The 15,745-nt window shown below is 40.6% G+C and overlaps 1 protein-coding gene across 2 annotated transcripts; it reads right to left on the reverse strand.

Annotated features, from left to right (window-relative positions):
• Positions 1-1,491: 1,491 nt before the first annotated feature.
• ARRDC3 (arrestin domain containing 3) lies at positions 1,492-15,489 on the reverse strand. 2 transcript variants are annotated; one of them, XM_071448740.1, is made up of 8 exons: positions 14,988-15,487; positions 11,746-11,827; positions 9,098-9,245; positions 7,785-7,887; positions 7,140-7,396; positions 6,578-6,740; positions 5,617-5,771; positions 1,492-4,230 (listed from the first exon to the last, which is right to left on the reverse strand). In XM_071448740.1, the coding sequence occupies exons 1-8, from the start codon at positions 15,265-15,267 to the stop codon at positions 4,174-4,176; spliced, it is 1,245 nt and encodes a 414-aa protein (XP_071304841.1). In that variant the 5' UTR covers positions 15,268-15,487; the 3' UTR covers positions 1,492-4,173. The 2 variants fall into 2 exon arrangements, with proteins under 2 accessions (XP_071304841.1, XP_071304842.1); XM_071448741.1 differs by lacking the exon at positions 1,492-4,230 and adding an exon at positions 6,010-6,105 and having other exon boundaries at positions 5,635-5,771; positions 14,988-15,489.
• Positions 15,490-15,745: the final 256 nt, after the last annotated feature.

A 15,745-nucleotide genomic window follows, 5' to 3' on the forward strand; every position in this document is an offset into this window, starting at 1 on the left:
ACATAGTCACTTAGCTATGAAGGAATTTGTTCTAGTTTTGACTGGGGTAGTTAATTTCTGTCACAGTAGCAATTACAGGGATGTGTTTCAGATTTGCACAGAAAGCAGCACTGACAACACAGAGGTGTTCTAGTTACTGCTGGGCAGAGTTCACAATGTATATAGGTCTTTTCCTGCTTCTTGAATCAGCTCATCAGCAAGTATGCTTGGGAGGGGACCAGCTGTCCCAGCTGATCACAGGGATATTCTAGGATACATGGTATCTGGCTCAGCATATAGAGGTGGGGGAAGAAGTGGGAGAACATTCAGAGTGATAGAGTTTGTCTTCCCAAGTCACCATTAAGGTATGATGGAGTTTTGCTTTCCTGGAGATGGCTGAACCCAAGCCTGTCCAGTGGAAATGGGGAATGAATTCCTTGGTTTGCTTTGTGTCTGTGGCTTTTGCTTTTTTAAACTCTTTTTATCTCCCCTTATGAGTTTTGTCACTTGACTCTTCTCTCCTCCCCAACCCACTGGTGGGGCAGTTAGGGAGAAGCTGCGCAGTCCTTCTTTGCTAGTAGAAGTTACACACAGTAATACGTCTCCTAGCAGATTAGCAAAATGACAACTCTCACATTTCTTATTGGTTTTAACCTGAACTTAGGTAAATATTATTAACAGTGCTATTAATAAGGAGGGAATTAACTCTTAAGTCTGTCTGAATTCTTCACCAAAGACAAACTCAAAATTAAGCTGAAATGCTCTACTTAGAGAGGAGGCCCTATGGTTTGTATTATGTGGGGTGTCGGATCAATGTTTGTGTCACCCATGTCAGCAGCTGCCTCCCTGAAGGTAAGAGTACTGTGGGAACGTTGTGGCCCAGTACCCCAACCACCAACAGAGGTGCACAGGCCAGGCCTGCCATTCAAGCCCCTGATCTTCTCACAGGTCAAGTGACATGCTGATCCTGAAGGACGATGACAATCCATTTTGCGCAGCATACGGGACATGCTGCAGCACTGCCATGCTGCTGGCACACAGGGGAGGCTCAACAACACTGCACAGGGCACACATTTCCACATCTGCTTACTTACTTGCAAGGGAACAGCAAAGGATACTTTCTACACCCCAAGTCAACAAACTTCAGGTCAAAGTTCCATCTGCAAACTAGACCTTTGAAGTCACTCCCCTCTTTCCTCCTATTCCCCCAAAATTTGTGTCATCTTCTCAGGCAAAGGACCAGAAACCTCAAAATAGGGTCAACTGCAGCTGTAATGTGATACAGAGTCCTAAAAAGGCATTTCCCATCTGGGACCTGGCCCCATAAGCTCAGTGATGTAAATAAAAGAGACAGGATCCCAAAACTAGACTCCAGAGGTACTCAGCGGTATAGTTCTAGAAATAGTTCTTCTGTTTTTTTGAGAAAGCAATACATGTTTTCCTGCAGTAAGTTCCTGTATTATGTGATACTTGCGGTTTTTTATTTTACACACAGATACAACATTTAAAACCTCTTTTTTACAAAAGTTTATTTTCCACAAGGAAGAGCAATAGGAAAAATTAAACTGTTCTCCACATATTGTTTTCTTAAAACAAGAGTCTACAAGGACATATTCAGCACCAAAACTAAAAACAAACAAAAAGAAAGTACAAACAGCCATAGAATATAATCTATAAAGCAAACATTTAATATTGCACTTTGTTTCTCTAACGTTTGGATTTTACTTACTTTTTCCTAATTCAGATCAGAATTCTCTATCAAATACTGGGTTTCAACTGTGAACCTGAAGTTTTATAATGCTGAGAATTGACCGTTATTTGTGGGAGAGTAATGCCTCTGAGAAATTTAAACTGGAAGTCTTTATTTGATAACCTTATACAATTTTTCATTCTAATCAAAAAGGCTGAAATGTCAATTACTATGATATTGGTCAATCCTGCCTCATATGCAATTTTCCATTGTATTGCAGTAAGTACTTTAATGCTATATGTATCAGCAATTGTTCCCTAGTCTGTAAAAAGAACAAAAAAGGAAAAAAAAAGTAAAACCACCAAATGCCCTTTTATACCAACAATCCCATTAGCTTTAAAAATTGTCTGGTTGGAGAGGGTAGAGGGAAGGGACATCCACAAAATTGGCTTAGTAACATCATCCAATTTCCTTCTTGCCAATATTCCCACTCAAAGCCCAAGCCTTTTAACTGAATCACTTAAAACGCGACTCATTTGTATTTTATCACCCTGTTGTCATTTTTGAAACATGAATGATCTTTCATGTTCTCATAAAGGCCACTTATGGAAAAGCCTATTTTGTCACATTTATGAAGCCTTAAAAACAAGGCAAAGGTTTTTAAAAATGAGCACCATGCAGAAACACCAGCCTCCCCTCTCCGACTCTCTTCGGAGCTTTTTTATTGCACAGGGAGACAGGTATTTGATGGATTACATCATATTTGTTCAAATAGTCAAGACCAGAATAGTGTCCCTTTGTCAGTGATCTGTGTTCCATGGTTTCTGAAGAGAAAAGTTGACTTTCATTGTACATCTCTAGCATATAAGCGCTGGCATTTGTTAGCACAGGTAATGGCTCCATTGCACCCTTTTTCCTGTGGCACACTCAAGGACAAGTGCTCTTTCCATACGGTTTCTTGCATTCTGCATGACTACATGGTATAATTAATTGTTCTGTTTGTTTTAAAGTTCTTGAGAGTGCCACAGAAGATGCAGTTATCAAAGCACTTCCAGCTAACTCATATTTAAGTATGGCTGGTAACATTGATCTTTCTCACTTTAATTACACTTCTAATCTTGTACAGTATCATAAACCCTGAAGGTAATACAAAGTGCACAAACTGAGCTCTTAGCATAAAAGAAGCTTTTCCTGCATTTTGAAATATACTTTCTACTAGACTTATTACATATAGAATTTTTGGTGATTAAGTAGCTATATATAAAAATAAATTTACTTTCCCTTCCTATCCCTACTACTTGAGATATTGATCTGTCTGTGAATCCTGGACAGTGTATGACCACTTCCTTCTAATACTCTTTTGAGGAACAGCTGGTGTCTGCTGGTGCTGCTTTCATTTATGCCTTTTTTTTTTAGAGCTTCACAACTTGAACATTTTTTTTTATAATGCAGAAAGAGAAATGGGAATGAGGAGGATTTTGTAACTTTTGTGTATGTCCTTATTCCAGATCTCCCTCTCAAGTAAAGAACAAAAAACAAAACACAAACACAAAAAAAAAGAACTAACTCAACAGTGCAACGTAAAAAAACAAATAGCATTCCAACAGTTTGGCAAGTGATGAGTTCACCTGAGATTAAGTGATTTTTAGGCAGTCTGTAACAAAATGCTGCTTTGCGATAATAGTAGAAAGGCAACAAATTCTTAAAAGAAATCAAGAAAGTATACAATCTTGACAAAGTCTATTAGTTTCTTTCTATTAACTCTTCACCCTCCCTCCCTATCCCCATATCTGTTGCTTATCTACTACAGTAGGCTGCAAAACATACAGCAAGAAGGATTGGCTTGAAGGCATTTGATGTTTGTAAAATAAATCCACAATAGGATCCAAGCTGAAGAGGTGATACATGGTCAGCCTACTAGGACAATTCTGAGCATGTGCATATGCAGGTAAAGTCCAGGCTACATTAAATTAAAAAAAAAAGAAAAGTCAGTGCATTTGTCAAAGTCTGTTACTGTTGGGTTTTTTGTTTCTTTCTTTCTTTCTTTTTTGTCAAAGCTTTCTTTTGCTCCTTATTGTGCGGACCACAAGACATAAGAAAGGGGTAACAACTGTCCGGCGTAAATGAGAATAAGCTGTAGTGACACTGAACCGCACAAGGTAAGCAATAAGCATGTGCAAATTTCCAAATTGTAAGAGGAAGCCAAACCTCTCTTAATGTGGTTTGAGTGTTTGGACACACATGACTGTAGGTTAGTAAGGCTGCTCCTAGTATGTGCCAGTATTTAAGAGGGAGGGGGGAAAGCTCAGTTCTTCAAGCATGTGGAGCAGTCCTACAATGTTACTGTAGGCTTCAAAGCATGATCACAGGTTGTTTTCATTTATTCACCACACAGGCAAGAGCAAACCCACTTGCTCTGAAAGTGTGTCTCCACTATGATGCCTTGACCTTCAACACAGCAGGTATGATTCCAAACCCAAGTCAAGTCAGTCTTATGAATTCTTTCAACGAGAAGGGCAAGATGGTCTGTCGTCTGTGGGTTGATCTGGGTTTGGATCAATCTAAACAAAAGAGAAAAAAACCACAACAATCTAAGGTATTTTTAGAACTGATTGCTAGAAAATACATCAATCCAAACACCAAAATTTTTAAGTCCAAGACAGTCAGAGATAAATGGTATTCCTAATCCAAAAGTTACTCAGGTAATTGAAGTATCTCTAAAAATTAGATAAAACTTTGAATTGAATATTACTAAGTACAGTGAAACACTTTAAACTGCATGTTGATGGTAGCTTAAGAATAAGCACAAACATGGAATAAAAAATCATAAAAATCCTTCTAGTGGCACAAATATTCTAAATTATTTATTGCATAGTAAGAAGACAACTGGACTCAGCACTTTGACATGTACCTTTAAATACTAAATTGATTTTGGAAGACATTTGACTTAAAAAGGCACAAAATAATTAGTAAAAAGTTCTTCTACCTAATTTTTAAGTAATTAATCCTGAAAAACCCCATAAAATATTTCAGAAGTTCATGTGTACCACACATTTTCTCCTTTTTAACAAAAGGAAGGAGGTGAAGAACATGGTCTCTAACTTAGGTCTCCAAAACTCAATAGGAAGTATAGTTTAAGTGGACATTACATAGTTTGGTCAGTTACTTAAAAAATACATTATTTAGAACAAAGGAAAAGCTTACTTCTAAATATTTAGGGCACCTAAAATGAAAAGCCCCAGAGTTGTATTCTAGGCTTATGTTATAGAAGAGACACAAAAAACATGTCACTCACTCACTCACTAGCAGATTAACTGCTTCAAGAGGAAAAGAAACAATCAAGAGTGGGTGGATTCAGGCAAGATTTAGCCAAAGGGCACCATTTTGTTTTGTCCTATACCACTGCTTTTCTTTGAAAAATATGAACATGGCTTTTGAAGGTTTTGAAGCCTGAACTTGTGTCCCAGTTATTGAGTGACTTTCACAGAACTTAACTTGCAGACAGAAATATTTGAGCTGTGCATTTAGAGAAACCTGAGCCAGAAAGAACACCTCTGTATCCTCTCTGCATGGAAATTCTGAAAGCAATACATACAAAGAGCTAAAAATACAGAGTACTTTTAGAGAGTAGAGTTTGTTGTGCATCTATATATTCAAAACATTGGTATTCACTAATGTCATGTATTACATATATAATGCAATATAACTTAATAAAGTTGCTGAGAGAATGCAAAACAATTTCAGAATCTCTATAAAGCATTACAATAGTGAAGAATCCTGGAAAATTTTTTATGCAATTTACCTGCACTTTGCTAAAACTAAGTTACCTTTTCATATTTTTGCTTATTTGTCCTGGTTTTCTTAGAGTAGAAACAGTTCTTACATTTATTCCACATGACAGAATTCAAAGCAACAGTACATGCATAATTATATTTTGAGGTACCTACTTCTGAATAGAGGGGTGGAGGCAGAAAACGAAACTCCTGGATGTATGCAAACAGTGGTCCTGGAAGCGCTCTCTCAAAGTCATCACAAACACCTAAGGGTGCAAGGCTGGACTGCCGTTGCTCCTCCGTAACCACTTCTGCATAGCTGGGAGGTGCTGCAGGGAAAAGGCACACGCAGTTCGAACAACAAGTTCTTATGCATGTCAAAACACATAATATGATAAATATTAAACTTTTATACTGTAAAATGCACCAGCGTTTAGATAAATTACTTCCGTGATTTTTACACAGTTATTGAACATGAAAAAGAGGGTAGGTTGCTCTAGTTTATTTTACAGCTATGCTCAAATCCAACAGCAGACTGACCATTGTTCAATGTGGCTTAATTCTCACCTTCAAATTTAAAGCATACTCAGAACACTGAATTTCTGTTACAGGCAGGAATGACGGAACATTGCACTCCTCTGGACTCCATTATCAGTCTGGGATCTGTACATTAAAACGCCATATGTTTATATGCAAAAAGAGAGAAGCTACAGAGCTTCTCCTTTGACAAAAGAGATTCCCACTGAAATGGATTACATTATCCTTTCACAATGTCTTGGCTACTAAGGATGATAAAGATCACCTTAACTGCTATTCTGACAGGTTACACTGACTTACAACCAAGGATACAGCTGGATACTGGAGGCACATAATTAATTCTGCCCAGGTACAATGGCACTCTGTGCTTTCACTTGTACCAGCTTCCAAGCAGCTGAATTCCACTGCTTGTACATCTGAGAGAAGAAGGCAAAGAGGGGAACTCCATTCTTCTACACAAAGCAAGCAGGTAAGCAAGGAAGCATCCACAAAGGACGTTCTATGGACCTTATTACGAAGAAGGTAATTTTTGTCTGTTTGCAGGACAGCAATGAATAAAGCACACAAAAATTGAAACAGACTTGTTTTGTCAGGTTACCTTCTGGTCTTTCAGGCAGTGTCAGACCAAGCCAATTCATGTTCATGCTACACTGGCTGCTTACACTTGATGTTCTGCTACCAAATGGGTGTAGAGGAATGGTGCCAATGACCAGTGGTAAGTTAAGGAATAAATCCATGGCGCCAGGAATATCCACATATACCTAAAGAACAATAAAAAAGTATAGATTAAAAATAGGTTTCTATGAGCACTTCCTAATTATTAGACTAAAATCTCCAGCCATGTAATTTTTCACAAGTGGCTGAAATGTCATTTTTGTCATTTTAGAACCAATGTCCCTATGGAGACAAATAGCCCTCCAAGACAAAGGCAGTTCTATACTCTTAATACAAGTCCTCACATGGAAATGTCACATACTTGTAACATACTTCCTTAGAACATGCAAGATTTAAACTGAATTTACTTACAGAATTCCTGTTAGGACACCTAATGCTAGGCTATGTACTTCTTTTGTAACTAGTTAGCAGTTCACAACGCTTTGTTAACAATTTGCAAGGAATCATGAAAACTACTCATGCTCCAATTAAACAATCCAACATACCATCAGTGAATACTCCACACGAATTATACTACAGTCAAGAATTGAAGGAGAAACAGGTGGAATTTTTAACTGTTTGCCATTCCAAGTTTCTGTTTTGCCAGATGACAAGGATTCCCCACGTAGGCTAGCAACAAGCTGCTTGACTTCCTTCATTTTCCCTTTGGCATAAAATGCCTGTGTTTGGTAAATGGCTGCCTTTGGCACCACCACACGGGAAGAGCAGTTCTCAATCTCAGCAAAGATCTGAATTGATTCACCTGAAACAAAGCAACATTTCATTTTTTCTATGTATTTGCAAGGCAACTGAAGCAAATTGGCACATACTATGTACTGTTATAAGGCACTGGATGCTCCTAGCAATGCTCCACACTTTGAACGATACCCACTGATGCTAGCAGGAGTAAGGTCACCATGAGGTAAATCTAACAGAAAAATGCACAGGCCCAATAAAAGCAATGTCCTTTAACAATATGGAGACAGAGCAAGCTAACAAAATCAGTCATTTAAAATTGCAAGACAGATGAATGCAAACCAAAATGGTAAGAATAGTTTAAGTATTTCTTTTATATATAACAGCAGCTAAGCGCACCCTGTCATTTTAAAAGGGAAGGAAAAACATTTCCTATAATTACTTCTGTTACGTACCTGGGGTGTAGCCCTTCCTTTCAATTTTGGCACTTAAGGATATTGGGCCTGAGGTACAAAACCAACAACAGAGAGTTTTTTCTTTTGTGCCTGCTTGGGGTGACTGCAAGAAAAGAACAACATTTTCCATTTAATAAAGTGCTCCATGACTCTTTTAATCTGTTCTAATCAACATAAAAAGTATGTATTATATACATTCTATGCATTTTGATAAGCATATCTAGTTTTATTTAGAGGAAAAAACCTCAAGCAAATTGCACCATGCAAACTATAAGCTTTAGTCTAATTCCATACTCATTAACACTGCTTTTTTGCTACACTTCATACTGCAGTTAAAACAAGTTTTTATACATAAATAAACTTAGCACAGCTTAAGAAAGGCTTTAAAGCCTACATATCCCACCATATTGTTGAAGAGCTTTTAATTTACCAGTAAACTAAAACGTCTATCTCTATGCAGTATAGTATTTCAGAAACAGTAACTAAGGTAAAGTACTGTAACCTTGACTCCTGCTATTTCCTGTTTCAAAATGATCCCGTTTCATCTGTATTAAACAGACTTTGTTATTTTACATGACACCAGGATTTAGGACTTGGTCCAAAGCCCATTAAAGTCAAATGAGAGTCTTTTGATTTTAATGGAATTTGTACAAAGCCAATGTCCCCGTGGGTGATTTTTCACCCGTACACACAAGAAACCTATTTCAATGGATTTTGAGAATTTTTTTCCCCTCTCCATGGGGGGTGAATTTGAAGAAGAGTGGCGGGGAATGGAATTTTAGGTCTGATTGAATTCAAATCCTCATTGAAAGGAATTGTGACATTGAAATTATTTTAATGAAATGATACTTCAGAAAAAGATTAGAGCATTGTGATAATTTCTCCCCATTGCTAGAAAATTATCCATATGAAAATGATCAATTATGCACACCAGTACATTATTTACTTTGCATTTTTAAGTTTGCAGTCTGTCACACTAATTCTTTTAAGTGTCACTGTTTTTTCTTCAAAATCAAAGAACAGTTCTCGAAATTTTTCTTCTTACTCACATTTAACAATTTAGTATTAATTTAATCTGACAAAACCATTTTACGTATCTTAAAAGTAAAGCAACTCCAAGTACAGGAAAACATAGCTTTCAAAATGGAAGAACTTACCGAGTTGCAGAACTAATGTAATACTTAAAAGATTGGCTGTAACTAAGTATCAAGGAAGCATTAGGTAAAATTAAATATGGATATTGTTTCAGTTATTAAACTTTGTTATTTTTTTTATGCCAGAAACAAAAAATGAATAATTCTGTCAAGTCTTACCAGTAATGAAGGAGTGTTGATATCTATATGTTCAAAGACTGTAAATTCCTTCTTTAATTTTACTGGTAGAAACCAAGGCCTATGCAATTCGGCTTTCACCCAATAGCGCACACTGCCATGTCTGCCTTCGAATGAGGTAGCAAGTGGTCTGTGCAGGACACAAAGGTCAAAACTGAGTAAAGTCTTTCTGTCTAATAATGATACAATTGATCAAGTCAGTGATTAGTATATAGAACTGCATTTTTAATGCACTGTAGTACTTAATGTAGAGTAGCTCAGAAAAATTCAATAATTAAAGATGGGAGAAAAAATCATCTCCAATTTATCCTACTATAGTTTTTCATAGATTTTAGGAATCAATTAGAGAATTGTACTAGAAAAATGCCAGGAGAGCACAGATTTTCTTTAAGCTTAAGAGGCCACTTCCACATCTGGGGTAAAGTATGCCCTTTTGACTACCAATTTAGAATTACCATTAGCACCAACCAATTATAGTTTTGGATGTTGCCATTGTGTATTATTTACTTGGTCAGTAGCTCAACTTCATGTTAATTTTAGCTGTAACTCAGCACTTCCATAGTTAGGTTCACCTTAAGCAGAGTAAATATTACAACATGGAGTTCTGAAGAGAGGCTATTTTGAGCACCTTCTAATCTTTCTCTACCCTGATGAGACAGCTTAAAACATTTTTAATACTTAAGAATGTACACATATATCCATACATGTATTTATATACACACAAACATATAAAATCATGAAGACTACTCTGAAATTTGTTAAAAGAAGGAAGCCTATTTAGAAGCTGGAAGAAAGATGATGCAGGTAGTATTTCCAGACCTCTGAACACTGCCTTTTTTACTGTAGTATCATAAAGTATCTTTAAAGTACAATTATTTCCAATTAACAGCAGTTTTTGTAGCTTATTCTCTATGTTTTTATTTTTTTAAATAAATAATTTAAAGTTTTTTTTGTATTTTACTATGTTCTGAATGCATACTTATATATACATTAAAATAAGGTATTTGTAACATTTTCATATTTTCCACAGAGAGTAATACTAGCCATGCTAGTGCTTAACTAGAATTATTCTTTCAGTTACAGTTTGACTTCACTATTTGCACATTTGAAATGTTTAGTTTTTTCCCCTAATAATGCAATTAGAACTTCAGTTTTTCATTCTGTCCCATATTCTGTAAAGGAAAAATCAGTAAGGGTGATGCACATCTTTTCCCTGTTGCTCTGAAGTTTTAGTCAGTTTTGGAAATATCCTATGGACACAAAATAGCAAGTAAGTAGGCAGTGTCAAAGTTCAGGCTTTTAATATCACTCTTTGTTTTTCCAGTATTATTAAAACTGGCTTGACAGCTATTCCCTCATGGCACTTAGAAAGAACCAATGATTTGACCAATGCCTGCTATCTGGCTGTTTCACTTCAAGCTAAGCATTTCATGTTCATGTTTTGAATGTTTTGAGTTTGGGATTTTTTGTTGTTTTTTTTTTTTTTTAATGCCCCTTTAAACTCAAGGGAAAAATCAGTACTGGCCTTACTGTTGAGATTTTTACAAAATGCTAAATTGTCTTTAAAAATCTCCATGTTCACAGGTCTTCCCAGAAAATCTTACTGAAACTATGTAGAAGTCCTGTGCCATTCACTTTGAAACTGTAGAAGCGTTTGCCACCTGCACATTTTGCTAAAACCAGCACCTCTAATAAACAACCTTAATATTAGGCAGTGAGCTTATTCACAGAAAACTGCCAAATTTTCAGCGACTTTAAAGTTTTTAATTTAATTTAATTAAACTTGCCTTTTACAGCAAAAGGCTCATGTTTTATCCATATTCATACTCCCTCTTTTCCTGTTTATTTGATTTTACTGGAACTTGTATTTTTAGCTCATTTCCATATTTCCAACTCTATTATGTCCAATCTTACATCCACAGTGCCTACATTACATATTTCAAAGAGGAGTGGGGCAACAATTTTTATCTTACCAGAACAAACTTCTGCTCTTACTCTTGCTTTGCCTTTGTTTTCTAAACCAAATGGGATTTGGTAAGAAAATTCTTCTTACTCTAACCACTCATTCTTAAGTTTGTTTCTATCAAGGCTTTCTGCATAAATAGCCACCCTGGGTACATACATCCTATCTGAATAAGAACAACCTCCTCTTTTGCTGAAATCTAAGTAAACTAGCAACATCTGTTCCAGACTTGAGCCCAAACAAGGCTCAATTCCACTGTGATCTTGTCTCTAGTTCTGCTGGTCTGCGTAACTCCAGTAAATAGTTGAGTTAGAAGGTATTTCAGCCACTCTGCAGGACTTCAGTGACATTTCAAATTCCTCTCCCTCCTCTTGGGAAGGGGAAATAGACTGGAATATCTAGTCAGTCAGTAAGACTTGGTAAAAAGAAAGTGAGCAACTGGGCAGCAGTGAGCCCCTTTTTTGTGGAAAATTTTTTTAAAAAAGGATGGGTATACCAGTGTAAAAGCAACCTCTTCAGTTTAATGAGATTATGTTCTCTACTGCATGTTACAAGCACAATTCCTACAACCATTGAAAAGGTTTCCCCTCCACCCACAGCAGGAGTTTTGGTCAGGTGGGTGGGCAGCAGAGCCCTGTGTGGAGGAGGACTGTGAGGGAGTTCTTACGTCTGTGGAAGCTCAAAGCTGAATGCATATTCATGCCTTCCTGAATGGATGGTGTGAAGGCCTTCTTCTGAATTGTCATCATCTAAAAGAGAAAAAAAACCAACATGCTAATCTGGCTGCACACGTTATACCTTGTGTAGGCTTCTCTCCCAGAAAAACCAATGCTCACACATTACAAGACCTAAAAAATGTGATGTCCCAGGAACAAGGGTCTCCCAGTCCATTAGTTATTAACTGCTGGAATTCAGGGCCAACTCTGATAGACAGAAATGTAGGCAAGAATGTCGGCCTTAGAGAGAAGCAGAGGTTAATGTTTTAATATAATCTTGCCTCTGAACAGTGACACAGTTTCAACTGCTGCCTATTCAAGGCCTCCATTCAAGGTCTGTAAAGGAAATCATGCTGCTTTCCACTGCAGTTACTAGTCAGAATGAACTAGAGCTGGCTTTTTCCAGCATTAACAGTACCAAGTCTGCTGCTTAAGATTAAATTTAGAAATTCAGGTTCTTTGTATCTCCTGCCTGGCAACAGTGTCCGGACATTAATCACACACACAAAAAAAACCGTGTGAGAAAGGAGTAAGAGTATACGAGCAACACCCAGAAAGTACCCGACAGATTCAGGGGCATAGGAAATGGCAAGTTGCCCAACTAATGCTATCTAGAGCTTAAACCTTTCATTTCTTTAATAGATTAACTTGATCTTGCTCAGATAGAGCATAGATACTTTCTGGTTTTATGCCAGGAATGCTAACCCTTGTTTACGGTCACACTTATTTGTCCAGCTTCAAATGCCACAAGAAAATTGTAGTTTATTCTGACATCAAACCAGAAAAACGCTGACTTGGTTAAAATAAAAGTTGAGTGAAAAATTACTGAGCACCTCGCAGACAAAAACGGCTGGAATTATAAAAGGAGTTATAGCGAGACAAAGCGAAAGGGAACAGCTTATGTGTGACTCGCTGAAGCATTAATGGAGGCATACAGAAGGGTTCTAAGTCTCTATTGTCCTATAGAAGAGCCGATGCTCTACTTCCTACAGTGTAAATACCGAAAATTTAAAAACAAATTAACAAAACAAGCAAAAAAAAAAACCCTCCTAGCAGCAAGATGTGGAAATAAATACACCTTCAGCACGCAACATTTCCCGTAGGTCACGAAAATGTGAAAAAGTGAGACAATGCGTCGGCGTGAGGGTGGGCTTCTATAATGTCGTTTTGCGTTTGGGGTTTTTTTCAATAACTATGATTTATTTATTTTTTGTTTAATTCTGTTCCGAGGAAGGGAGCGCTGCTTTCGGCTGTGGCTGCGCTGCTCTCGGCCCGGCCCCCCCTTCCTGCCAGCTCAGCAGTCCCGCCGCGCCGCGGTAAACAAGTGCTGAGCTGTCAATCAGCGCGGGCTGGAGCAGGAGCCGACCGGCCTGAACCGGCGCGCGCGGAGCGCCGCCAGCCCCGCCGCTCTCACATGCTGTGTGCGCTGCGCCCGCCGGCTCCGCACTGAGGGCGGACCCTTCCGCCACCGCGCCGGGCCTAGACCCCTCAGGTGATGGGACCGGCGACGGGAGGCGGCAAGGACGAGACTGAGGGCAGCGCAGCCCCCTGTCCTCTCTCTGTGAGGTGCTCTGCACAGAGACAGAGGCTCGGGGAGAGGCCCCTGCCCGCCGGGGGCAGGCAGCGAAACCTGCTCCCTCACCCCCGCCGCCAGCGCCCCGCCAATCAGCGGCGGGCATCGCCTTAGCAACAGGGCAACAAACCACGGCCGGCCAATCAGGGGGCGAGGCCGGGCAGCGGGTCTGCGCTCGGGGCAGTCATTGAAAGGTGGCCGTCGGCAGCGGCTCCGCGGGGCCCCTGTCCCACCCGCTCCCACGCGTGCTCCCCCCGCCACAGGCGGCTCCTGCGCGGCTGTAGACTCCCGTCCACAAGCTCTTGGAACCCGCCGTCCAGAGGTGCGGGAAGTTAGGCTCGGGCGAGTGATTCCTGAGGCGGTGGCAGGAGATGGGTGGGAGCCGCAAGTCACCTCGTTAGCGCGGTGTGCGCGATACCTGAAGCAAATAAAAAAAGTCCCGAGTTCTGCTACAGCTTTGAGCTCGAGTATACTATATGAAGGGCTCGGTGCCGCCTGGAGTTGTTCAAAAATAACACTTACTATTTTTTTCCGGAAAGAACGAGAAATATCGCATCGCTGCAGTGTATATGATGCAAATTCAAGGGAAAAAAAAAGGCGACAAGCAGCACAAAAAATTACATAACCGGTTTTTAACATTATTTTCTTGCGCTGGGGAATTAAGTCATCGCCACCACCTGACGCGTGCGACCAATCTGCGCGGAGCGGGCGGCCCACCCCCCTCCTCCAAAGCCGGTCCCAAACAGGATTGAACCGCTTCGAACAAAGGCTGCGAAGTTCGGAGAAAAAGAAATAAAAAACCACAGACAACCCCGGGGCCCAGCGCTTCCACCCCCCCAGCGAAGGGGTCCGCACTTCGTGGGGACACCAGGGCGGCTCGAGTGGGAAGTGGGGAGCAGGAGGTCCTCATCTCCCCAGTTTTGGGAGAGATGCTTCCATTACGCAACACCACTCCCCCCTCTCTCTCTCCTCCCCCTCCTTTTGCTCCTTATCAAGGGCTTTTCGGACACATCCTTACACCGCGGTGACCTCCGCTGCCGAACGGGGTGTAGGGGCATCCCAAGGAAATGAAAGCTTTTTACCAGGGCGAGGGCAATACTGAAATGAGGAAAAAATTACACGTGGGGTGGTGATATGTCAAAATAAGCCAGGGAGACTCTTTTATCTGCCAATAATCAGCCATCCTAAAAAATTCATTGTATTATCACCCCAACAGCATCAGCAGAACCCCGCACGTGTCAGAAAGGATGTTTTTTATGCTTTCACTGTGTTTCAACTAGGATTCTGCCAATAAAGTCCGCTGCCCATCTGGCTGTGATTTTATAGCTGTTTTTCCCCACGGTACGGCAAATCGTACTAAATATCACCGGGGAAAAAAAAAAAAGGTAAAACACTCCAAAAAACCCCATATTTTAATATATGGCCGTATTGAAGGGCAGGAGAGTTTTCCTGGTTGCAGGTACTTTGCAAATACATCTCCTATATGTAACTCCATCGCCAAGATACAACCCTGGGCATGTCCTGCTCTCCAATGCACCCATTAAAAGACAGGGCTAAACCGGGGTGACACAAAGATGCATGCTTTTTTTCCATAAAAAAATAAAGCATCGCAGCCCTTACCTCTCTCGTGGCCTATCAGGATGTCTTTATGGTTGAAATATTCCACTTCTTCGGTGTAGTTCTGTGTATAGGCAGTGTTGGATCCAGCATTCCTCGATTCAGTCCAACGTACTTTAGCGTGCCCCCTCGCATGAATTTTAAGGGATTTCACTCTAATTTCCCCAGTTACTTCTAGACTGACCCTTCCTGAGACTGTATCCCCGCTAGAGTACACAGGGACATTGCTGTCATTCAGACAGTCAAAGCTTATCGTCAGACTCTTCACCTTCCCCAGCACCATGGTTTTATAGCAAAGTGTACAAAAATAGACTGTAAGAAAAAAAAAAAAAAAGGGAAGAGGGAAGCCAAAAACAACCAACCCCGAGCCCCTGGGGCGCAGGGGTGCGGCGGCGCGGACCCTACAGGCGGCTCATGGGGGCGGCGGGGAGCCCCGGCCCCGGCGCGGGCGGCGCTGGTGCCGAAGCGGCGTCTCCCCACAAAGGCGCTGCCGCGCCGCCGCCGGCTCCGCCTTATAAGCCGTGTGACAAACAAACGCGGACGCGCATGCGCCGCCCCGCCCCGCCGGGGCAGCTCCGGCTCCGCAGCGCTGCCGCCGCCTCTGGGGAGCGCCGCTCCTCGGGCGCGCGGAGCGGGCCGTGCGCGCGCCGCAGGTGGATGCTGTGTTACTGCGGTCGGCGGCCCCAAGGAAGATGGCAGTATTCCAGCCTCCGCGAAGGGATGAAAGTTATACTTCACTTAACAGACCTTCTTCTGAAACT

The sequence above is a fragment of the Agelaius tricolor genome, unplaced genomic scaffold (assembly GCF_023055355.1).
Source record: "Agelaius tricolor isolate 1412-34295 unplaced genomic scaffold, bAgeTri1.0.p SCAF_27, whole genome shotgun sequence".
NCBI classification, from domain to species: Eukaryota; Metazoa; Chordata; class Aves; order Passeriformes; family Icteridae; genus Agelaius; species Agelaius tricolor.

Excerpts from the sequence above, each read along its gene's own strand:
- ARRDC3 (XM_071448740.1), bottom strand. The coding sequence starts at position 15,267 with ATGGTGCTGGGGAAGGTGAAGAGTCTGACGATAAGCTTTGACTGTCTG. Across the intron at positions 9,246-11,745 it reads AGCTTTGAGCTTCCACAGAC|ACCACTTGCTACCTCATTCG; the intron begins GTAAGAACTCCC and ends TGTCCTGCACAG. Across the intron at positions 6,741-7,139 it reads GTGTGGAGTATTCACTGATG|GTATATGTGGATATTCCTGG; the intron begins GTATGTTGGATT and ends ATTGTTCTTTAG.